The following is a 24,231-nucleotide window of genomic DNA, read 5'->3' as shown; positions in this document are numbered from 1 at the left end:
CCTCCTCCTCCTCCTCCTCCACCTCTTCTTCCAGTTCTCCTCCTCCTGCCCTTACTCACTCAACTCACGCACTCACCGCATATCTCTCTCTCTCTCTCTCTCTCTCTCTCTCTCTCTCTCTCTCTCTCTCTCTCTCTCCACACACACACACACACACACACACACCGTGGCGCAGTGGTTCGATCGCTTCACACACACGATCGAGAGGTCTGGGGTTCGATTCCGGGGATATAATTGGATGCAAGGGCAGTCTTCTCTAATGGGTTTAATGTGTATATGAGGTTATAGTCTTATTAGTATTGTTATTATTATTATTATTATTATTATTATTATTATTATTATTATTATTAGTAGTAGTAGTAGTAGTAATAGTAGTAGTAGTAGTAGTAGTAGTAGTAGTAGTAGTAGTAGTAGTAGTAGTAGTAGTAGTAGTAATATAAGTATCATCAACATCATTCTTATAAGTGGTCTCGTTTCCCTCCGTGACAGCCTCCAACATGGCAGACTCGGCCCGGGAGCAGAAGCTAGTCGCAGCGAGGAAAAAGGTGAATAGCATAACTCAGACTCATCCATATTTCACGTGGTGGTTACAGAGGAGTGACCACAAGCTGTTCTGGCGGCCTGGAGGTGTGGGGTTCTTTGCTGTGCCTGGAGTGCCAAGTAATAGTCAGGTGTTGAAAGCCACTGTGGCATATTTGACATATAAACAAACAACACCTACTCTGATTATCTTCCTTTTCCTGTCTCTTCACACTCATTTACTCGTTAACCTGGACTCCTAAGACTGTGTGGATATATGGAGAGTATTTTAGGCAAGGGTCAGTCTTCTCCAAGCTTAAAAAAGGCTGTAAAATGACTAAAATCATATGGCACAGGGACAGCAGGTCAACTCGAACAGCTGACCGAGGTGACTTCTTCTTCTTCTTCTTCTTTTGACCTGTAACGCTTTGTATCGCTTCTTAGGTCCTCCTCCTCTCGTTCCTCCCTTCTTATTCACACAACTCTTTTCAGCGTTATGTTATTTTCTAACCTGAAATAAAGCCACTTATATTCACTTATTCAGACATTTGTGCCCTTTTTTCCCAGCACTGCGCGAGGAACACTTTTGCCTTCTTCTTCTTCTTCATCTTTTGACCTGTAACGCTTTGTATCGCTTCTTAGGTCCTCCTCCTCTCGTTCCTCCCTTCTTATTCACACAACTCTTTTCAGCGTTATGTTATTTTCTAACCTGAAATAAAGCCACTTATATTCACTTATTCAGACATTTGTGGCCTTTTTTCCCAGCACTGCGCGAGGAACACTTTTGCCAACTTTACCATTCTTCTTTCCGTTTCCTTTTTGTCTCCATAAAGCTGTAAAAACACATCAGCTTAGGGTGAAGTGTATAAGTGTGCACTGTGAAGTAACTAAGTGCATGGTGTGAAGTCAGAAGTATTGTGGAGGACTTAAGAAGTGATACAAAGCGTTACAGGTCAAAAGAAGAAGAAGGGTCGTATCTTAAGACATTTCATTACCCAAGAACACAATTTTGACAGGGTTTTCGCAAGAGTTGTGGGCATTTCCAGGAGTAGTATGACCCTGGTGATAGTGTGACTCTTCCTCTGTACCATTAACCTGTAGAAACACTCATTAGAACCCGACTGACCTCCTCTTTGACCTTTAGAAATAGATAATGTGAGAAGCAAAGGTGTTTTGTAATACCACCCGAAGATTGCACCACAGCATGATCACGTAATTACTCGCCAGCAGGTATACTCTCCTGACATGAGTAAGCGACTCAATCAACAAACTGAAAATTATAGTGCGATAGTGTATCACAGCGAGGAAAGTTAAGTATTAGGGTACCCGTCCACTGTGATTTGTACGGATTTGGCTTTCACTGGTAGCCTGGTAACGTATAGTCCCAGGTCTTTCTCTGCCTCTGTGGTGGATAGTGGAGTGTTTCCTATGTGGTTTTGGTATGCAGGATATCCCCTCCCAAAGTGCATGACTTTATGTTTTTCTTCATTGAATTGTTGCAGCCACTTTTTGTTCCATTCCTTTAGCTTGATGATGTCTTCTGGTAAGAAATCTGCAGTCAAGGGGTTAAAGATGAGTCGCTGGGAATAGGGAAGGGATGCCAAACCTGAAATCTGCTCGGTCCATCTTCTCTGGAGGAACTATATAGCAGTTTAGAATTTCCAAGGTACTGGGTAAACCATACTGAGGAGGAGGACTCAAGAAGGGGTCTCATGTGAGTCTTGTATAGGCTACTGGAATCTTTGAAGGTCAACACACAAACGGCTAACAGAGTGACACAGGCTATATTTGTGTCTTGTAATACCCTTGGCTAGTCTTTCATACTAAAAAAAGCTCCATTTTCTTCCTGACAGCTGCAACAGTTTCAGAAGAAGAAAGAGACTAAACATGTAGATAGATACCTAGTGGCATGTTGTGGGCCATATTTGTGTCTTGTATACCCTTAGCCAGTCTTCCATACTAAAAAAAGCTCTCTATCCCCTTCCTGACAGCTGCGACAGTTCCAGAAAAAGAAAGGGACCAAGCGTGTGAGTTCAGGCCGAGAGGGAACACCAAGGACGGAGGTATGGCCATCAGGGGTGTTAATGAACTTTTTTCTATATATTTATTTCACCAGTACAAATATGCGTGTTATGCACCTATACAGGTACCCTGCACATCATTAATCCAGATCCAGATTTTGTTTACAAGAAACTACTATCTGTCTTCTGAGGCTCATGGAACTGACTAACTTAATCTGTGTAGCCAAGTCCTGCAGTCTTCGTATTGGTGCTATGGAGGTTAATTTTGTACTTGGTATGACTTTTTTAGAGGCTACTACTACTACTACTACTACTACTACTACTACTATTACTACTACTGCCTCTACCACTACTACTTCTACTACTACTACAACAACATTTATTTAGGGTCTTATACAATAGTAATATTCAAAGAAAATTCCCCATGTACAGTTTCTAAGAACTCAACCATCAGTGACCTTCTTTCTCTCTAGGGCCACTATTATTATGAGGACAAGGCAGCCTCATCAGAGGGAGGGATGCTATCCTCTACCTCCTCCTCCATCGACCTTGCCTCTGAAGACCTGACAGAGGGTGCTGCCTACCAGATGGAGAGCCTGGGGGCGGTGCCAGGACAGAGGGAGGAAGCCTTTGAGAATGGTGAAAGCACACTCTCTCCTCCTGAATCCTTGCATGAGGGAAGGGAGGCAATGGCTACAGAAGCAGAGAGAGAGTCGGAGTCTTGTGTAGCATCAAGTCCAAGTGATTCACAGCTTCCCCAAGAGACTATATCTACAAATGAATCCCATACAGACACCCTGGGAGGCACTGCACCTGCCATGAGTAGCCACCAGACATATGCAAACAGTTATGTGGAGTCCAGACCCACAGATGAGTCCCATGCAGACACCCTGGTAAGCACTACAGCCGCCATGAGTAGCCTCCAGACATATGCAAATAGCTGTGTGGAGCCCAGACCTGCTAGTGAGTACTACACAGACATGATGGGAGGCTTGAGTAGCCAGAGACATGCCAATGAGTACAACCCGGAGACACTGGGAAGCACCTCAGCCACTATCAGTCACACATACACCAACAGCTCTGCAGACGGGGACCAGGAAGAGGCCAAAACCCAGTCATATGAGGCAGTGCAATCCGTGGCTGCCCTCATGCCTGGCACTCTGTCACTCAGCCAGGGCGGAGCTGAGCAGGGCACAGCCATTGGCACTCCAGCGCCGCACCAGTGGTTGGCGGGGACAGACTCTGGCAATTTTGAGACACAGGCAAGTGACATGAATCCTTTTGTAACTTTCTTTTAGTGTGTGTGTGTGTGTGTGTGTGTGTGTGTGTGGAGAATATAAGTAAATAATTAAAATCTTAAAGTTGATGTATACGTTCCTGTGCTGTCTTCGGTAAGCTGTGTGTATGTATGTCCTACCACATCAAAAACTAATCCAATCACATGCCACCAGGAGGCAGCCCAGGCATCTCAGGAGGTGCCAGAGAGGGAAGGTTCTGTTAGTTCCGTCACCACCGCCAGTGTCACCACAGCGATCCATGTGCCTGTTGGTGAGGGCTTGGATCACGCTCCTGTCCTCAAGTCCTCCTCTGAAAGCCTGCGCCAGATCTCCCTCCAGCTGAGCGGCCTTGTCATGGGAGGCGAGGCTGCGGGTAAGGATCAGAAACTGTTATTTTCCTGGATAATGTCAAGGGAGAGTCAACATGCATCTTTATTCTTTCATCCCTTCACAGCTCCTCCAGAGAGTTCAAAAGACAATGGCCCAGATTCTCATACATTTAGGAGCTTACACACCACTGACATTTGATAAGGCTTTCATAGAGGTTATGTTGTATTTCCATGGGTAGTTTTATGAGACTAGTAATAGTTTAACAAGGCTTCTGTAGAGGCTAGGGGCTTACACACCCACTGATATCTGATAAGACTTTCATAGAGTTTATGTTGTATTTCCATGGGTAGTTTTATGAGACTAGTAATAGTTTAACAAGGCTTTTGTAGAGGCCGTGGGCATTCCCATGGTTTGTTTTATGAGCCTAGTGATAGTTTGATAAGGCTTCTGTACCATGAACATTAAAACCACACATGAGAGATGGACTAATCTCCTTTGTGGCCTTGGGAAATGTTGATTGTCAGAGCTGAGAGCATCTGAGTATACAGGTCCATATACCCAACTGAGTTTGAGAGAGAGGAACATCTAGCCAGGAGAAGAAAAAAAAACATAAGATGAAATATAACAATCACTCCACTAAAAATTCTTCACTCTTGTAACTGCTATTTTTTCCCCCATGAGCTGCCTCATTTACTGTAAAAGATCCTATCACACCAGCTTTTTGTTGTTTCCTCCACCAAGCCGAGGGAACACTTGACACCACTGTGAGCGAGCTGGAGAAGCGCAACACTGAGCTGGCGGCCTTACTGCACCAGGAGAGAGAGGCGTCACAGCAGCAGGCTCAACACAGCAGCCACTTGGTGAGCAGCAGCCTTGATCAACCATACATATACCTAATTTTATCTCTTTGCCTTGGTCTCTTTCTGTCTGGTATGTGTGTGTAATGCATGAGTCTATGTGTGTGTATTACCTAACCCAGAGTTTTTCAATCTTTTTTCAATGATGGCACCCTGAACTTATATAAACCCTTTTGTGGCACCCCTTCATCACCCCCCCCCTCCTCACATGAATTAACTTCTTAAACACAATTGTACCTGTTTAAATTACTTTAATTAATGAATTAAAATTATTATCCATACTCAAACCAAAATTAACATTCGGTACAGAACATCCCCAAACAGAACTCATCAGTTGAATTAGATTAACAAAAGAGTTATAAATGCAGACTAACATAAAAAGAAGAAAAAAAAGAATGATTCAAAATTCATGATCTTGTGGCACCCCTAGGCACTGTCCTTGGCACCCAGTTTGAGGACCTCTGACCTAATCTAACAAAACCTCAAACAGTTACTATAGGTCTTGACTCAAAATTCATATATGCTTCCTTACTAAAGAGACTTTCTATACAACAAATTGAGTTAATTGTTTGTTGATTTATACCATAAGGTGCTGGCTATCATGTGTTTGAAGATAACCTAAACTTAACCTAACAAAACCCAAAACAATCACTATAGGTCTTGACTCAGAAAATTCATATATACTTCCTTACTAATGAGACTTTCTCTACAATAAAGTGAGGCCATTCTTTGTTGATTTATACCATAAGGTGCTGGCTATCATGTGTTTGAAGATAACCTAAACTTAACCTAACCTAACCTAACAAAACCCAGAACAATCACTATGGGTCTTGACTCAAAAAATTCATATATGCTCCCTTACTAACAAGACTTTCTATACAACAAAGTGAGGTCATTCTTTGTTGATTTATACCATAAGGTGCTGGCTATCATGTGTTTGAAGATAACCTAAACTTAACCTAACAAAACCCAAAACAATCACTATAGGTCTTGACTCAGAAAATTCATATATACTTCCTTACTAATGAGCCTTTCTCTACAATAAAGATACCCTAAACTAAACTAACGAATCTCTAAAAAAAAACCCAAACACTTACTATAGGTCTTGACTAAAAATTCAGACTTTCGCTACAATAAAGTGAGGCCATTCTTTGTTGATTTATACCGTAAGGTGCCGGCTATCATGTGTTTGAAGATAACCTAAACTTAACCTAACCTAACCTAACCTTACAAAACCCAGAACAATCACTATGGGTCTTGACTCAAAAAATTCATATATGCTCCCTTACTAACAAGACTTTCTATACAACAAAGTGAGGTCATTCCTTGTTGATTTATACCATAAGGTGCTGACTATCATGTGTTTGAAGATACCCTAAACTTAACCTAACGTAATCTAGCAAAACCCCAAACAGTTACTATAGGTCTTGACTCAGAAAATTCATATATACTTCCTTACTAACAAGACTTTCTATACAACAAAGTGAGGTCATTCTTTGTTGATTTATACCATAAGGTGCTGGCTATCATGTGTTTGAAGATACCCTAAACTTAACCTAACGTAATCTAGCAAAACCCCAAACAGTTACTATAGGTCTTGACTAAGAAAATTCATATATACTTCCTTACTAACAAGACTTTCTATACAACAAAGTGAGGTCATTCTTTGTTGATTTATACCATAAGGTGCTGGCTATCATGTGTTTGAAGATACCCTAAACTTAACCTAACGTAATCTGCAAAACCCCAAACAGTTACTATAGGTCTTGACTCAGAAAATTCATATATACTTCCTTACTAATGAGACTTTCTATACAACAAAGTGAGGTCATTCTTTGTTGATTTATAACGTAACCTATCAAAACCCCAAACAGTTACTATAAGTCTTGACTCAGAAAATTCATATATGCTTCCTTACTAATGAGACTTTCTATACAACAAAGTGAGGCCCTACGGTGTGTGTGTGTGTGTGTGTGTGTCTGTAATATATATGCTTTTATGTATTTACTGAATATATGTAAGGAATATTTATCTATGTAATGTATGTGTGTACAGTAGGTGTTTAATATATGCAGGTGTGTAATATATGTCTGTTTGTAGGTACTTATTAATTACTAACAGAACCAGGTGGAAAATATTGAGAAAGACAATTTTTTCTGTCTTGGCAGTGATGATAAAGTACTAGTAATATCTGATGCTGATGCTGATGACTGAAATCCCATGCAGAAAAGCCAGCTGGAGAAGGTGGAGGCAGAGCTGGCGGCTGTGCAAGGGGTCCTGAGCTCCTCCACGCGGAGCGGAGGCGTGTGGGAGGTGGAGAACTTGAGGGAGCAGCTTCAGGTCCACATCCAGACCATTGGCATCCTGGTGGCCGAGAAATCTGAGCTGGACTCCAAGCTGACCCACTCGGACCATGCACTGAAGAGGAAAGCAGGTCAGTCCACACGGGAAAAGGGATGGTTTTGTTTTTTCGTAATGAGGGCAGTCTTCTTTTCTTTTATCTTCATTTGTTTCTTTTTTTCTTCTTTTTCCTTCTTTTTTTCTTTTTCTTCCCTTTTTTCTTCTTTCTTCTTAAGCTGTCCCATTTGGAGCATGCACTTAATCCGTCCGCTGCGATTGGCACGGATTTGGCTTTCACTGGTAGCCTGAACATTTACTCTCAGGTCTTTCTCTGCCTCTGTGGTGGATAGTGGAGTGCTTCCCATGTGGTATTAGTATGGTGGATTCTCTCCCAAGGTGCATGACTTTACATTTTTCTTCATTGAATTGTAGCAGCCACTTTTTGTTCCATTCTTGTAGCTTGGTGATGTCTTCTTGTAGGATATCTGCAGTCAAGGGGTAAAGAGCCAGCAGGTTGGTCCACAAGGTAGAAGCAGGAGTGTGGGCTCTTTTTTTACCCTGGAGTCTGTCTCTATCTTGCTGAGTGAAAGTTGTGCCGCTGAAACCTTTATTTGTAGAGCTGTTTCCCTCATAATGCGCCTTCTGTTCTGTAAAAAAAAATCAAATAGTTATAACAGTAACAAATGCTACAGTGCTTGAAGGGAACCTGTACAGCTGAAATTTGTTGTCCCAGAGGAGGTGAATGAGCTGGAGGGCCGCCTGAGTGCCTCGCGGCAGCGTGTGAGGGAAGTGGAGGCCAGCCTGGCGGAGGCCGCTTCTCAGAGGGACAACAACTCCTCACTCCTGGAGACTCGCCTCAAAGAGCTGGAGGCAAGCAAAGTGACCAGCTCAAGGACCAAGTAAGGGAGACTTGACTGTACTGTATGCCCATTCCTTCACCTTATTATCCATGTCACAGAATAGTAGTGATGGATTTTTTTTTTTACAGTAAAGGAAACAGCTCAAGTAAAAAAAAAAAAAAGCATTAATGAAAAAAAAGCCTGCCAATCACTGCTCCTATAAAAAAAATGTTAAGAGGAGTGGCCTCTTGGAAGAGTTCTAGTCGTAGGCCGGAAGAAATACATATAAAGGAAGATTGTTCCAGGTCACATCATTCATGAAAGCATCTCCCTCCTGCCTGTAACAGCAAGTTGTGTGACGAGCTGAGAGCAGCCGTTGACGAGTTGACTGAGCGGCTGAACGTGAAGACACAGGACTACGACAAACTGTTCTCTCAACTCACTGACACCAAGAGTCAGCTGGCCATGGCAAACCTCAATCTGCAGCAGGTCTGTACACTGTGTAGAGGCTCCTGCTGCTCCCCCACTAGAGTCAGTTCACCCAAGTCTGAAGTGAGCATTATCGTGCGCTGGCAATCTGTGTCACACCGGGTGTCCGATTTTGTGGATACCTTCTGTATTTTAGCCTACGCATATTAGACATTCGTCAGTGTCAATAATATGCAGGCAGTAATAACAAATACTGTCAGTTATAGTCGATTATGAGTTAAAAAAAAATTAGTGGTGTTGCAAACAGCCGTTTTGTTAATTTACAAGATCACTGATTATAATTATTAAACAGCCTTGAAGCTGTCCACCACCGAGAAAATTCACAGGCCTTATATTAGTCAAACAGTTATTTGCGACAATTCTAATATTTTTTAACTCAAAATCGACTATAGTTGACGGCATTTGTTATTGCTGCCTGAATATTATTGACACTGACAAGTGTTTGCCATGCGTAGACTAGCAAACAGTATCCATGAAATCGGATACGCCATGTGGCTGCAGGTTGCCAGTGCACAATGATGCTCACTTCAGACTTGGGTGAACCGACTATAGTGTATCCTCTTGCTCTTCATCACTGCCTTGCTTTCCTCTTTTTTATGTGTACAGAGTTATTAAGAAAACCTTTCTGTATTTAAGAAGAAGCAGCTGAAAGATGTACCATATAGTTGTCCTTTATACCATTTGTTCATAGATATTTTTGTCCCTCACATCTTTCTTCCTTCACACAGTCCATCCAGCTCTTCCTTGGTCTCCCTCCCTCTCTTCTACCCTGTTCTGTTCTCATTTCTTGTAAGACATGCCACATATATTTGTGTGAAAGTCAACAGTGTGTGTGTGTGTGTGTGTGTGTGTGTGTGTGTGGTGAAAATATACTTTGTTAAATATGTTGAAGATGAAAAAAAACTGGAATGCAAAAATGTAGTGCTGTTGTTGTAATTATTGTTGTTATTATCTTAGCTGCGTGATAGCATTGGCGAGGAGGCCCAGACCCAGCTGGAGAGGGTGGCGACAGAGCACACGGAGACCAAGAGGAAACTGGAGGCAGCTCAGGCGGCACTCACCCAGGCCAGCACCGACAACTCACAGATGGCGGCACACTACCAGCACTACACCGCCCAGCTGGCAGCACAAACACAGGCGCTGCAGGAACAGGCAAGAAGATTAATGTGCTGTGTCACCATCATCATTATCTTTGTTACTTCTACTACTAAACATGGAGAAGGTGTATACAGGAAGACTTAGCATTGATGGGATTGAATGAGCATCGGGCAGAAGACAGAGTAGAATGGAGGAGAGCTGTAAAGCGTCCAACCGCTCAGCCGAAATGATGATGATGACTTCTACTACTTTTGCAGTCGTCCCTCAAATAGTACGGTTTCCAATAGTTCAGTTTCGGTTTTATGTGGATTTTCATCGAAGATTTTTTTAGGATTTTTAAATTTGCCGTCGAGCAGGAAATTTTAAAATCCTAAAAAAATCTTCCATGAAAATCCACATAAAACCGAAACAGGACTATTGGAAACCGTACTATCTGAGGGATGTCTGTACTACCATATCCCCACATGACAGTGCCGAATTACATAGTACATTTTTTGCTGCAGGTGATTGCATTATAGAATAGCTGGTGAAAAAAATTGATACACACACCAGGACACTCAGCCTTATAACCTTTCTTTCAGGTCACACAGTTGACATCAGAGAAGGAGGAGATGGCAGCCTCCCTTCAAGAGACAAAATCAGCGCTTGAGGCAGCCACCAGACAAGCCAGCCAAGCCAAGGGGGAGGAGCCAGGCCAGAGCAGGGCTGAGCGGGAGCACCTGACACACACCATTGCCACGCTGCAGGAGGAGATGTGCCAGCTGAAGGAGCACAACGCTGCCCTGGTAAGCAAAGGATCCTCTTCCCATACCACTTATAGAATCAAAGGACCATATTCTTCTTCTTTGTCTTCTTTTCCTTCCTTTTTTCTTTTTCTTCTTCTTTCCCTCCATCTTCTTCTTTTCCTCCTCCTTTTTTATTGATAGTCCACCTTCTCCCATTCTTGGTTCCTGACTTTTTTTTTTTTTCATCTTTTTTTTTTTTTTACGTCTAGGCCTATTGCGCCGGTAGGCTTCTTCCCGGTGGATCCTGATGGTCGGTTTTGCTTTGATCCTCCTCCATCTTGCTCATTTCAGTGCTTATTCTTCCTCAATTTCTAACATGTCCAAGTCTTGTTACACTGTTCCTCTCCTTGGTCTTCCAGCTGGTTTTCTTTGAGGTACCTCCGTTTCCTCCACCATCCTCAGCACCCAACCCTCTGCCTCTCTTCTCACATGTCTGAACCATTGCAAACTTTTCTGTCTCACTCTCCTCTTTATCTCCTTCAAACCATACCTATTGGCTCCTATTTTTGGGTGTATTTCCTCCTTATTATAACTTAAGTCCTTTCAAGAGAGTAATATCAGGTCTACACCTCCTCTTCCGTGACCAATATTGATCATTCTTTTAACATGCTGTCTTCCTTTGGTGGGCATTATTTTATTCTAATTTATTTATTATTTTCATTTTGTGATTTTGTCTTGTCCTTGGTCTGCCTCCTGTGTAACAAAGGGGAAAAATATCACATCTTGCAACACCTTTCCAGAAGACTCGTTTATATTGGTGACATGTTATTTTTTTCTCCACCCATATTTCTTTCTTATTTCTCTATAGTCACTGTCTCTTATTTTTTCTACCCATGTCTGCTTATTGAGGGGACTTTGTTTAGGTCTATTTCATCTTTTTTTTAAATTTTCTGTTGCTGCACATTCATGGACCTCAATAATAATGATAATAATAAAGTACATCTCCTTTTGTTATTCATCTCACCCAAAGCTCATCTAGTGTCCCATGTTTATCAGACCAACGACAACAACCAGCTCTCCAAACTCGTAGACCAGCTGTCTATCAACGTGGAAGGTCTGGAGATGCAGGTGGAGCGCAACAAGACCAAGGAGGTGGACACGTCACAGCTGCTGGCGGCCATGCAGAGCGACAAGGTGGCTGCGGCGCGGGCACTGACACAGAACAAGCAACTCAAGGAACAGCTGGAGGAACTGCAGAGTGGCTTCATCATAATGGTAAGGAGGAAAGCTGGACACACATCATATTCAACCATTACTAACTAGTCCATCCCTATACTGTCCAAATCCCTTATGCAAGAGTTAAGCAGCATCTTCACTCTTTCATCCCTCATGCTGGTAAAGTCTGGGAGAGTATCAGGACACCTCTCCTCCGGAAATTGACCTCTCTTTTGGTCGCTCCTCTTAACTCTTTATAGGAGCAGTGATTTGCAGGCTTTTTTTTTCATTATTCTCTTCTTTTCTTTTGCCCTTGAGCTGTTTACTGTAAAAAAAAAATTCAAAGGCCCGTATTCTCAAGCATTTTTATTTTTTACAACAAAGGAGACAGCTCAAGGCACACAAAAAAGGAAACAATAATAAATAAAAGCCCGCTGCTCACTGCTCCTAAAAAAGAATCAAAAGAGGTGGCTGAAAGAAAGGTTCTAATTTCATCTGTGTGTTCTGACCTCTACAGCTCTTGGGGTAGTTCCTTTGGTTGCAAATCCGTTATCAGTTCTCTACTAAGGTGGCCCGCCCAAATCCATTGAAGGTTCGCTCTCAGTATTAGAATATTTTCCACCTACATCCCTTATCCCTAGTCCTCCTATCTCTCAGTGTTATAATATACTTAGCATTTTCCCTCCATTAATCCTCTGCCCTTTTTTGTTTTTTCCATGGATATTTTAACAAGGTTCCAAGTTCTGGACCACATACAATAATTGTCTAAGTTAGTGGGGACATTGCTGAACCCTAATAGTAAGAAAGTTGATTGCTGACATGAACTCTTCAGCTTCCTTTTCCTTCCAGAGCAATAAGAAGTTAGAATTGACTGAGAAACTGGAGAAGGAGCTGCACGTCAAGAAATCGCTGAACCAGGAAATATCTGCTTTGAATGAACAGGTTGCTGATTTGAGGTAGGGCTGTGTGGCTTTCTTGACATATATGTGCTGGGTAGAGACCTGCCATCTTGCATGAGAACTTGTGATAAATGGTTTTTACACTAATAGAGATGTTATTTCAATGGGGTTTATGTATGTGTGTGTGTGTGTATTTACCTAGTTGTAATTTTACAGTGCCTGGGCTTACGCTCGTGTGGTCCCGTCTCCGTATCTATAATTATCCAACTTTTCCTTGAAGCTCTGCACACTCTTCGCTGATACTATTTCTTCACTTAGTCTGTTTCAAACCTCTATATTTCTTTGAGGGAAGCTATATTTCTTTATGTCTCTTGAGCATCTTCCCTTCCTCAACTTTTTACTATGTGTGTGTGTGTGTGTGTGTTTTTTTTTACCTATTTGTCTACTTATTTGTAGTATACAGGGCCTACCTCAAGCTCGGTTGGTCCTGTCTCCCAGTCTATATTTATCCAGCTTTTCCTTTTCCACTTCAACAATGTCTTTGCTAAGTCCATTCCATATATCCACACTTCTGTATGGAAAATTGAACTTCTCTATGTCTTTCAAACAAGTCCCCTTTCTCAATTTCTTACTGTGTGTGTGTGTGTGTGTGTGTGTGTGTGTGTGTGTGTTTATGATTTCACCTTCCACTCTGTTCACTGCAGGCAACAGGCAGCGAGGAAGGACCATGAGATCACAGCCCTGAGGGAGAACAGTGAGTCCCTAAGTTCTCAGCTGGCCAGCCCCCACATCCACAGCCACATGAGCCCAGACATGGATCAGCTCACTCAGGAAAACGCAACACTCACCGAGCAAATTAGGGAGCTGGAAAATAAACTGAAGCTATCCAAGGTACGATATAACCTTCAATATGTTGTCATCATCATCATCATCTGGTTTATATCATTCTAGTGCCTCTCCTAAGCATTTCCATTGGTTATGTCATTTACTTATGTCTGTACTGAAAAAAAAAAAGCTAAAGGAAAACTGATTATTCTTTACGTTATGTTTTATTTTGTTTCGCCTTTCATCTACCTCCTGTATTGTAGAAATAAGATACAAAAGCTATATGCTGTAGATGTGAAGTCATTAGCTGATCCTCTCTTTCCCAGGTGGAGATTGAGGACCTGCAGAAACAGAACGCTGAGCTGCACGCCCTCATCACAGAGTATAGAGGCAGTCCCTCGGAGCAGGAGGCAAACCAGCAGGGCACCACCAGTCCAGCTCTGGGTAAGGACTCATCAGCTGAAGGCAGGCTGCTCTATGAGTGTTTCTTTGATTATACAAGGCTACTATAAAAACCTTAGCCATTTGAGGAGAGCTAACTAACTAACAAGATTGGATGGCATGAATGCACAATGATGAATAAGACATAATAATGAATAGTTCTTGAATGGATAAATCATGATGATGAAGAGGTAAATGCAAGATAAGGGGTATGGATGTGAGAGCAAAAGGTACTGAATGCTGATGGAGTAGGTGACGTAAACCACATTGATACTGTTTCCTTTAATTTGAACACTCTTGCTAACATGTCTTCTGGTGCTGCTGAGTGGGTGGGTGTGCCTATGTAGCTCTGTCTAAGTGAATGTATATATATCTGTCTGTTGAGGGGAGTGAGAAACTGATCTGAAGTGTTCCACCATCAGATGCTGAGAGCCAGAGGAAGCTACTGGGCAAGGTGGCCATGCTGACGGGTGCAGTCAGCAAGCTGGAGGCTGAGTGCAACAGTCTGCAGATGCAGTTGGACTGTGAGAGGGACAAATATAATAAAGTGTTGGGAGAGTCGCTTGCCAAGGAAGACCTGCCGGAGGATGTGCTAACAGATGAGTCAAGAGGTAACACTTGTAACAGATTAGTAATGATGATTAGATTGCAAACATAGAAGATTGTTGGCATATCATTCCTGTGCAGCTGAAGGGGTCTTAAAAATCGATATGAATTTATTTACATTCAGATAAAACGAGAGACAACGAACTTGAGAAGAAATTACAGGACCTTGAGGCAGCCCACATGGTGCTGGAGAGCAGGTTCAACCGCAGCATGAAGGAGGTGGCTGACCTCAGCGATGAGAAGCAGCAGCTGGAGCATGTGGTGCAGCAGCTCCAGCTGGAAACAGAATCCATTGGTTTGTTATACTCTTTATTTTGCTTGCTGAGGACACAAGCTGATTTCTTGGGCCCATGTCCTCAAACACTGAGGAGCTTACTCAACCACTTTTGGTATGACTTTTGTAAAAGGTCCATTAGTCTTTCCATGGGTATATTTATGAGCCTGGTGATAATCAAAGAAAGCTTTTGTAAAGGTTGTGGTCTTTTTCATGGGTAGTTCTATGAGGCTATAGTCGGTTCCACGAGAGTTGGCAGAGATTTTCCTTCAGGGGTGGACTCGTGGACTTGGTATCATTGCATGGGTGATGGTACTGTGCGCTCATTGGCCAGTTCGCAACTAGTTCTGATGCACAGAAAATTGACTTTGTATTCCTACCAAAACCCTTTGTGAGTTGTAAGGTAACAGATTGCACTGATAAAAACTAATGCAATAATATCTTTATTGATAAGTATGTGGCTTTTGAACTATTATAAATTAATCAGAAATGACATTCATAGCAAAACTAAGTCAGAACTGCACATAAACAGACTATGTCCAGTGACTGTTGAGGCTAGACTTTTTTTACTACTTATTACTGCTACAAAGTGTTAGGCTACAGTCTGATTAACTCATTTATTGTAAGATATCTTGGTATATTTTTAGGCCTGGCTTAGTCATAATGTGTAGTGATGCTATGGAGTCATGACGGAAACATTGGCCGAAGGCAAGAACCTTCTCATTCCTTTCATTGTCCCATCATTATTCCTGAAATATGTTTCTAATATTTGTGGGTAATAAACTAATAAATAGCCATAAGTAAGAGCGATTATAAGAATAACTACATTTATATACCAATAGTGTTGATTTTAAGAGGTAGCAGAGAGCGAGAGATAGTTGGCTATGTCATGACAAACGAAATTGCCGCAGCTTAGATCTAGTAAACAACAGCCAATGAGTGGCGCGGAGGCCGTCACTCAAGCAATGATCCCAAGTCCGTGAGTCCACCCCTGAAGGAAAATCTGCACCATGAACATGAAAAACACTCATGAGAACCTGACTCATCCCCCTTGTGGCCTCTCTCAATACTTGTTTTGAGAGTTGAAGGTGTCTGTGAATACTGCCCTTACTCTGTACTGAACTCCAAGGCTCACATAGAAACTTCATGAGGCTCTTTTCTCACTAAATCAGTTCTCTCAAGGTTAGACTTTTTGTTTTGTTGTCACACTGAGTCTACAAACTTGAGGGTGCAGCTAAAACCTGTTACTTCATCCAGTCCTTTCTCCGACATCAAATACTGTGGGCTCTGCTGTGTAGTGGCTAGCACACCCTGCTATGAATCAACAGGCCTGGGTTTGAATCCCAGCCTGGACAGTCAGCATGTTGTTCACCCAGCTGTTAATCCTCCCTTTCAGGCTGATAAATAAATGGGCACCTGGGGAAGGTAACCTGTGATATAAGACTAGGATGTTGCACTGGTCCTATGTCCAAGGGTAATGGGTTCTCTCACCACAGCTTCAAGGGCCAATGTGACGGAGGTGAGCTGCGAGGCCACACTCAGCTATAGCATATGCTCCAAGCAGCAGTGTAAGTCCTCCCCTGTGGTGCGTGTGGGAGTACTCAAAGGCAATGTGTTCCCATTTCAGGCGACTACATCACCATCTACCAGTTCCAGCGCGGGGTGATGAAGCAACAGGCCCGGGAGCGTGAGCTGGAGCTGTCCAGTCTGTACCATGAACGAGAGGAGATGAAGCAAAAACTGTCCACCCTACAGGTTAGTCTACGTCATCACTCATATTGCTAGTTCACCACAGGACAAAGGCCTTTCCCAGCATCCTCCATGCCTCTCTGTCTGGTGTTAGTGTACCCAGTCCATTGTATTATAATCTAGTCCAGTAAGTATCACAGACTAATTATGGGAACGTTTTTTTTTCAGGAGCTGGTGTCGAATCTTGAACAGGAGAAAGGCACAGGACACGAGCAGGTTCAGAAGATTAGCCGCGTCTTCCAGCATCCGCCTGCCGTCGTCAATGGCATCAGTGAGTTGAGTCTCCTAGTTCCTATTAATTCAGATGGTGGGATAATGTGTTCTTCTTGACTGATTTGATTCTGGTTTGTGAAGTGTCATAGAATTTATATCAGGAAGTGTATAATACCTTTTGTACTTCATGCATGAAAAAGTGAATAAATAGTACAAATAGATGACAGAGGTTTCGTGTCAAAGGGTGAGTGACAATGAATGATAAATCCTATGTTGAACAGCTATATGCTGGCCTAACTACAGCTGTATAAACATAACTACAAGCTACACGTTGGAGGCTTGTATACTGAATAGAATACTTAATTTTTTTGTCTTAAAAACAGTTTATAATGTAGAGTTAAGGAAATGTCAAGAAATTTAGCTCTCTTGGTTTGTGGGAAGCCTGTCTGATGGGAGGGGAATGTGTCTAACCAGGCCTCTTGTTGGCAACAGAACCTGATGAGATGAGAGAAGGCCTCGCCAGCACTGAGGCGGCTGAGGAGCTGCATCACCCAGGCCTGGACCAGCAACAGAGAGGAGCAGCAGAGATTGGTGCAGGTCTTTCCCCACCAGAGCAGGGAACTGAGGCTGTCTCGCTCCTACAAGAAGAAAATCAAAATACCCAAAACGAGTCTTCTACCACCACAACTCCCACTGCTACAAATACCAAGAAGAGTCCAACTGTCCAGAGAATCCTAGACCTGCTCAATGAAATGGAAGCCACCAGCCAACTGGAGCACTGTGGCCTCCAAAAGTTCCACCCGTGTCCGCTGTGCTCAGGTAAACTCATCACCGTTTGAGTGCGAGCGACGTCACTTACTGTACAGCTGTCATGTTGGCCCACCTCACTCCAGACTTGATGGGGCTTACCAGACCCTTCCCATGCAGTAAGACCCTCTCCTCTCCCGCTTAGTCCATCACCCACTGCCTTATCTCTCTGCCAGACCCTTCCCTTGCAGTAAGACCCTCTCCTCTCCCTCTTAGTCCATCACCCACTGCCTTATCTCTCTGCCAGACCCTTCCCATGCAGTAAGACCCTCTCCTCTCCCTCTTAGTCCCTCCCCCACTGCCTTATCTCCCTGCCAGACCCTCACCTCTCCCTTTCAGTCCCTCCCCCACTGCCTTATCTCCCTGCCAGACCCTTCCCATGCAGTAAGACCCTCTCCTCTCCCTCTTAGTCCCTCCCCCACTGCCTTATCTCCCTGCCAGACCCTTCCCATGCAGTAAGACCTCCTCACCCTCTCAGTCCATCCCCCACTGCCTTATCTCCCTGCCAGACCCTTCCCATGCAGTAAGACCCTCTCCTCTCCCTCTTAGTCCGCAGTAAGACCTTCACCTCTTCATATCAGTCCCTCCCCCACTGCCTTATCCCCCTGCCAGACCCTTCATATGCAGTAAGACCTCCTCACCCTCTCAGTCCATCCCTTCACTCCTTTCTCTTTCTGCCAGACCCTTCCCATGTTGTAAGACCCTTTCCTCTCCCTCAGTCTATCCCCCCTCCTCAGCCTCCCTGCTCCCTCCTACCCTATATAAAACAGGGAAGAAATGAGCTATCAATGAACTGAGAATAAGGTGGGTTGGTATTTTTGACACAATTGTACTTCCACTTTGCCCTCAAGGCTGTTAATAGCATAGTAGTAGTACCAGTTTTTGTGTACTACTTTATTTGCATTTTATATATGTATAGCGAGGACCATTTTGTTATGTGATTGTTATTTATACATATGTACGTCAGTTGAGGCTCTTGGTAACCTAGTTGGACAAGCCCCCCCCCAGAACCCAATAGAAAAAATGGAATAAAACACATATTGAGTTTTCCAACGTTCAGAATTTTGTCACATTATTCCTCGCCAAGATTTTCCCAGAGTTGCGTCTCAGGGTTTTGAGCTTGCTTTTGGAAGTTAATGTCTCCTACAAAAGAATGAAAAAGTTAATGTCTCCTATAGAAAAAATGGAGTAAAACACATATTGAGTTTTCCAACGTTCAGAATTTTGTCACATTATTCCTCGTCAAGATTTTCCCAGAGTTGCGTCTCAGGGTTTTGAGCTTGCTTTTGGAAGTTAATGTCTCTGCAATGGTGTGCTGAACATGCTAGTTTATGGCTGGAGGGGCACTTGACTGACTGACTGTTATTTTTGTCTTAAATGGTGAAGGTGTTAATTTTCTTTTTAAGCCTGAGGTGAAGTATTTGCAGCACAGGGAAGGTGATATGTCTGCCTTACACTACCAGCTTGAGACAGATCCAGTGTCCCTGACTGAAGCATCTCTTTTATATATTCCAGTGGTTGAGGGAGGTCTTTTATTTGAGACTCCAGCAGAGTTTTATGCATTAATAGTGGAACATAATATTTTGCTCTGATGCTTCAAGTACTTACACTTGCATGAAGACAAAAGCTGCATCCAGAACAGACTAGTACTGTAGTGTTTACCAGGAGGCTGTATATAGCTCTTTATAGTCAGAAGTAGCATATTTGAGAATTTTTTAGGCATAGTCAACATATTCAGTGTTGGTTTGATAGCGGAGTGTTGTAACGGCGAAGTGCCTGCCCAGAGCGTGGCGAGGAAGGCATGGCGGCCTCTCATTGAAGGCTGTGCATGGAGCCACGGCCACATTGTGAGTCCATAGGCCCACACACTACATGGCTGATTACTCATCATAAGAACTTAAGGAGTCTGTAAGAGTCTGGCAGGCTTATACAAGGCAGCTCCCGTAAGCCAAACCCCACCTAACATCACCATCATTGAATTTATCTAACCTTTTCCTGAATGCGCTGACAGAGTAAGGCCCATAGCCATCATATTGGCACTCATCATGACTGCGCCAAGACTTTTCCACTTATCTTGGATCACCGTAAGCTGATGAGCCTTCAATCTTCCAAGCCAGTGGCAGCAGGATGCAAGCCACTAGTTATACATTATACTAATGTAATTTACTATGTGTGCCCATGCAAGGCCCATGGAAATGTTCCTCTGCCAGTATGACCAGGACACCTCAGTAGGGCTGCAAGACACATGAATGATAGATGTGTCACCACCCAGAATGCCTCCTGCCAGACCTCACTGGGCTTGGAAAATGGGTCAGAAATAAATCCTAGGCACAGGTGACCTCCCTGAGTGTGTCTGGGCCTTTAGGGAAGTCGAGTGGAATCACTCCAAGATGCCTGCTTTGTCAAGTACTTTTGCATTTACTAAGCATTCCACAGAAGCCACACATGCCTGGCCTGAGTGTGGGCATGAGGTGGTGACCACTCCTAATATGTTTGGTGCTTTATGGCTGATGCTGAGCCACTAGTGTTGAAACAGAAGTGAGTCACCATCCGTTGGTGGTGAGCTTTTTATATCAATCCCTGTTATCATCTGGGCTGCTGTGATCACAAACCTGTTACCCCCTTGTGCTCATCATCCACCTGTTTTTGGACACAGAGGCCCATAGTTTCAAGCATTTGGGGGCTTTCACACACATCTGATAAGGCTTTGGTAGAGGTTGTGTTAGCATTTCCATGGATGGTTTTATGAGCCTAGTGATAGTTTGGCAAGGCTTCTGCACCATGAAAGTGAGAAATGCTCATGAGAACCCAACTCAACTCCTCTTTGGTCTTGGAGAACTAGTTGTTGTGAGAGCCCAGAGTGTTTGAGAATATGGGTTTAAGAAGATCTTCCTGCGAGGGAGTTATAGACAGTACACTGCTCACACTATTCTTGGTCCCTCTGGTGGTTCCTTTGAGACACCCTCCCAGCATTGTCCTTCCCCCCACCTGCATCTTTCCTTTTTCTCATTGGCAAAGGTTGGGTCAGACACTTGCTAAGGGGAGTTATGGTACACTGCTCACACTATTCTTGGTCCCTCTTTTTCTCATTGGCAAAGGTTGGGTCAGACACTTGCTAAGGGGAGTTATGGTACACTGCTCACACCCTATTCCTCGCCCCTCTTTTGTTTATCATCACACTCAAGGAGGCAAGCCAAGCAAGGGCAAAACTTAATGAGTAATAAAGCCTGCAACATTCTCCTTTTATTAAGCGAATACCAATCAACATGCCAGAAGAATTTGTTGTCTTGATGCTCAGCTTCTGCAAGAGTTGAAGTAAAGGGAGGGAGGGAGTATCTGCTGGCTTTCCTTCCTTCTTATTTGTCAAGACCGGCTCAAACATTTTTCACATCTTTTCTCCAGTGTATAAATATTACATTAATCTCTACTTTGAATTCATAGACAGAAGTAAGATTGAATACTGGAAGAGGTGCCATAGACTCCCTTAAGAATGATGAACCTTTAGCTTGTCCTCCTTTGTCCAAGCATCAAGAGGTTTTTGTGAAACATTTTGAGGACAGGAAGGAAAATTTGAGGCTACTGGCAAGGTGTTGGGAGGTAACCAGGTAGCTTAAAGTTTTTATGGAGGAACATGTTGAGATTTATGTGTGTGTGTGTGTGTGTGTGTGTGTGTGTGTGTGTGTGTGTGTGTGTGTGTAAAAAGAGATTGTTATTAATATATTTTTTCCAAATGTTTTTAGCTCCTAATAAAAAGTAGACCTGTTAAACTTATGCTCTGTTTGTTATGTTGTGTTGACTGATATTTTATTTCATCATGTAAAGAGTGTTAGTTGCTTGGTGAGAAATGTGATGATGTGTTGTTTGTGAGGAAGCTGATGCCTTAGACACCAAGACCTCTCTGCCCACTGCCAAGAGGGCCAGATTAACCTCTTGGGGCCCAGGCCAGACGAGATAGGACTGCCTCATAAGCTATCAGAGCATGCTATTTTTAAAAGAGTATGCTGTGTGTTGACAAACATACACACAAACAAAATAAGCATTATATAGATGATAAAATTAACTTTGCAATTCCTAGCTGGACCAGTCTTTTCAATGAGGGCATCATTTATCTATTCATTTTTTGGCCTTCATGTGAGCTGTTGGGCCCCTTGTAAAGTGTTTGAGTGCCTATATAAGGGTTAATCCTTCCCTGGGTGCAGAGGTGGGGGAAACACCAGCAGAGAAACTCACCTGTTGTCCTGTGGAGGGAGTGTTCCAGGGCAGCAGAACCATGTGATGACCTTAGCTACTTAAGTCTGTGGGTGGAGAACCATTTCTGTTTATTATGAGAGGTTCTCTGTGCCCCTAACAAGATATCCTGGAGGGGCTGAGGCAGGCCATGCATGGAGTACCCACCAGCCTTATTATATTGAACTGATTGCAGACATCTTGTACAGCATATACTTGAGTCAAAGTGTATATCATGGTAAAGTCAAACGCAGGAAGCTATGACGTAGTTGATTAGAGAATACAGTTGACCCCAAGAAGAATTTGTAGGATTCAAGTAACAGTCAGCCCATTAAAACTTGATCTTAGAAAATCAGTTGAGATAATTAGACTTTTTCTCAAGTATGTATGTACAGTATTTGTCAGGTGGCAAGTTTGCAGCTGCTAAACATGACCAACGAAACATTCAGAAGCTGGGAGTATTCCATCCCAGTGTTATAATTTCCAATCAGATGTATATTTGGTGTGATGACTTTACATTGAGGCGTTGTAACCTGCAGTGTATCGTCCCTCAAACAGTATGGTTTCCAATAGTTCAGTTTTGATTTTATGTGGATTTTCTAAGAAGGTTTTTTAGGATTTTTAAATTTTTTGACGAGCGGGAAATTTAAAAATCCTAAAAGATCTTCTATGACAGTCCGTATAAAACTGAAACCGAACTATTGGAAACCGTGCTATTTGAGGGACGATTGTATTTACGTTTACCCGCTGCCATTTCTTCTTCCTCTGGGGATCATCATCATCATCATCATCATCATCCATTATTTAAGCCCACTGTGGGACAAACAAAGATCTTTTCCAATGTCTTCAACCTTTCCCTGTCTGATGTTAATATACTTCATCCTGCTCCTGCAAAGTTCTGATTTAACCTCTCCACCTAGTTGTCGGTCAGCCCTGACGTACACCATTCCTGGGTTGATAGCACATGATCCTGTAAACTACAACTCGGTAAATAAAGTGATAAATAATGGGTAATAGCAATACCGGGTAGAAGTAGATGCAGAGACAGAATATACAAGCCTATAACCCTGATTCTGTAAACTACAACTTGGTAAATACAGTAATATGTAAAAGCAAGTTGGATAAAAGTAGATCTAGAGACAGAAGAACAAGTCTGACCCCAATCCTGAAACTACAACTTGATAAATACAGTGTTATCTATGACAGGATAACACAAGCCTGACCCTGATCCTGTAAACTACAACTCAGTAAATACAGTGTTACGGAACATGCAGAAGCAGTTATGGCTCAAGGATGCAACAGAGAGCATTTATTAATAGCCAACTGTAGTCCAATCAGTGTGAGTGGGTGGGGTTGAGGAGGGAACATACATACATACATACACACATATACACATACATGCACACACATACATACATACATACTCCTGTCAGCTCATTGCTACTATGCCAGTGTTATGCAGACCTCCTTTATTGTCTGCCCACATGGTGCTTGGGTTCTATTTTATGGCTTAATAATTTATGTTGAAGATGGCTATTTTTAATAAAGTTATTGATATACTTGTTGGGATGTTTGTTTTGATCCAAGCTTTATTGTGTTTGTTTTCTGTTTTTTTGTTTTGTTTTACTTTCTTTTGCCCTTGAGCTGCTTCCATTCTTTTCCTCTTTTTCTTCTTTCTTGTTTATAGTCCATCTTCTTTTCATTCTTGGGGTCGGACTTTTGCCATGATCCTCCTCCATCTTGCTCAGTCCAGTGCTAATCCTTCCTCTATTTCTAACACATCCAAGTCTTGTGTCCCTGTTCCTCTCCATGGTCTCCCTGGTCATCCTTTCAGGTATCTACATTTCCTCCACCATCTCCAGCACTCCACTCCCTGTCTCTCTCCTCACATGTCCAAACCATTGCAACCTTCTCTGTCTTACTCTCTCCAGTGCTAATCCTTCCTCTATTTCTAACACATCCAAGTCTTGTGTCCCTGTCCCTCTCCAGGTATATCTCCATTTCCTCCACCATCTCCAGCACTCCACTCCCTGTCTCTCCTCACATGTCCGAACCATTGCAACCTTCTCTGTCTCACTCTCTCCAGTGCTAATCCTGTCTAACACTTCCAAGTCTTGTGTCCCTGTCCCTCTCCAGGTATACCTCCATTTCCTCCACCATCTCCAGCACTCCACTCCCTGTCTCTCTCCTCACATGTCTGAACCATTGCAACCTTCTCTGTCTCACTCCATTGCTGTAAAAAATAAAAGATTAAAAATAAGTCAATAATGATCGATATGGAGGAGAGTACAAGAGGCCAGTCAGTCATCTTATACAGGATCTGCCGACTCTCACCTGTATTACCTGTATTCCTGTACCTGTATTGCTGTATAACTTGTATTAATACCTTCGACATCTTGATTTATTCCAAGCATCCACTACTGATCTTTGTATGTCTGTCTTGCACATTTAAGTCTCCTTCTCATTAACTTTATTTGTCA

At 42.9% G+C, this 24,231-nt stretch overlaps 1 protein-coding gene and 2 long non-coding RNA genes across 4 annotated transcripts; 2 read left to right on the top strand and 1 right to left on the bottom strand.

Annotated features, from left to right (window-relative positions):
• Positions 1 to 467: 467 nt before the first annotated feature.
• Positions 468 to 17,963, top strand: LOC127005942 (golgin subfamily A member 2-like). The gene is made up of 19 exons (XM_050875387.1): positions 468 to 545; positions 2,511 to 2,582; positions 3,014 to 3,802; positions 3,992 to 4,190; positions 4,889 to 5,007; positions 7,231 to 7,438; positions 8,078 to 8,243; positions 8,531 to 8,672; positions 9,630 to 9,824; positions 10,352 to 10,555; positions 11,552 to 11,770; positions 12,560 to 12,666; positions 13,314 to 13,500; positions 13,761 to 13,878; positions 14,298 to 14,486; positions 14,606 to 14,776; positions 16,383 to 16,510; positions 16,673 to 16,775; positions 17,210 to 17,963. The coding sequence occupies exons 1-19, from the start codon at positions 498 to 500 to the stop codon at positions 17,554 to 17,556; spliced, it is 3,711 nt and encodes a 1,236-aa protein (XP_050731344.1). The 5' UTR covers positions 468 to 497; the 3' UTR covers positions 17,557 to 17,963.
• On the bottom strand, positions 17,650 to 18,306 carry LOC127005943 (uncharacterized). The gene is made up of 3 exons (XR_007758985.1): positions 18,158 to 18,306; positions 17,851 to 17,986; positions 17,650 to 17,798 (listed from the first exon to the last, which is right to left on the bottom strand). It is a non-coding gene; the product is annotated as an uncharacterized LOC127005943 (long non-coding RNA).
• Positions 18,112 to 23,987, top strand: LOC127005944 (uncharacterized). 2 transcript variants are annotated; one of them, XR_007758987.1, is made up of 3 exons: positions 18,115 to 20,542; positions 20,623 to 23,740; positions 23,888 to 23,987. It is a non-coding gene; the product is annotated as an uncharacterized LOC127005944 (long non-coding RNA). The 2 variants fall into 2 exon arrangements; XR_007758986.1 differs by lacking the exon at positions 23,888 to 23,987 and having other exon boundaries at positions 18,112 to 20,542; positions 20,623 to 23,313.
• Positions 23,988 to 24,231: the final 244 nt, after the last annotated feature.

This window comes from Eriocheir sinensis, chromosome 31, assembly GCF_024679095.1.
Source record: "Eriocheir sinensis breed Jianghai 21 chromosome 31, ASM2467909v1, whole genome shotgun sequence".
NCBI classification, from domain to species: domain Eukaryota; kingdom Metazoa; phylum Arthropoda; class Malacostraca; order Decapoda; family Varunidae; genus Eriocheir; species Eriocheir sinensis.
This window is presented reverse-complemented; position numbering and strand designations above follow the sequence as displayed.

What these genes read in the sequence shown, in the direction of transcription:
- LOC127005942 (XM_050875387.1), top strand. Translation starts at nt 498, where the DNA reads ATGGCAGACTCGGCCCGGGAGCAGAAGCTAGTCGCAGCGAGGAAAAAG. An exon ending in CTGGCAATTTTGAGACACAG is followed by an intron (nt 3,803 to 3,991) that starts GCAAGTGACATG and finishes ACATGCCACCAG; the next exon opens with GAGGCAGCCCAGGCATCTCA. An exon ending in ATAAACTGAAGCTATCCAAG is followed by an intron (nt 13,501 to 13,760) that starts GTACGATATAAC and finishes TCTCTTTCCCAG; the next exon opens with GTGGAGATTGAGGACCTGCA.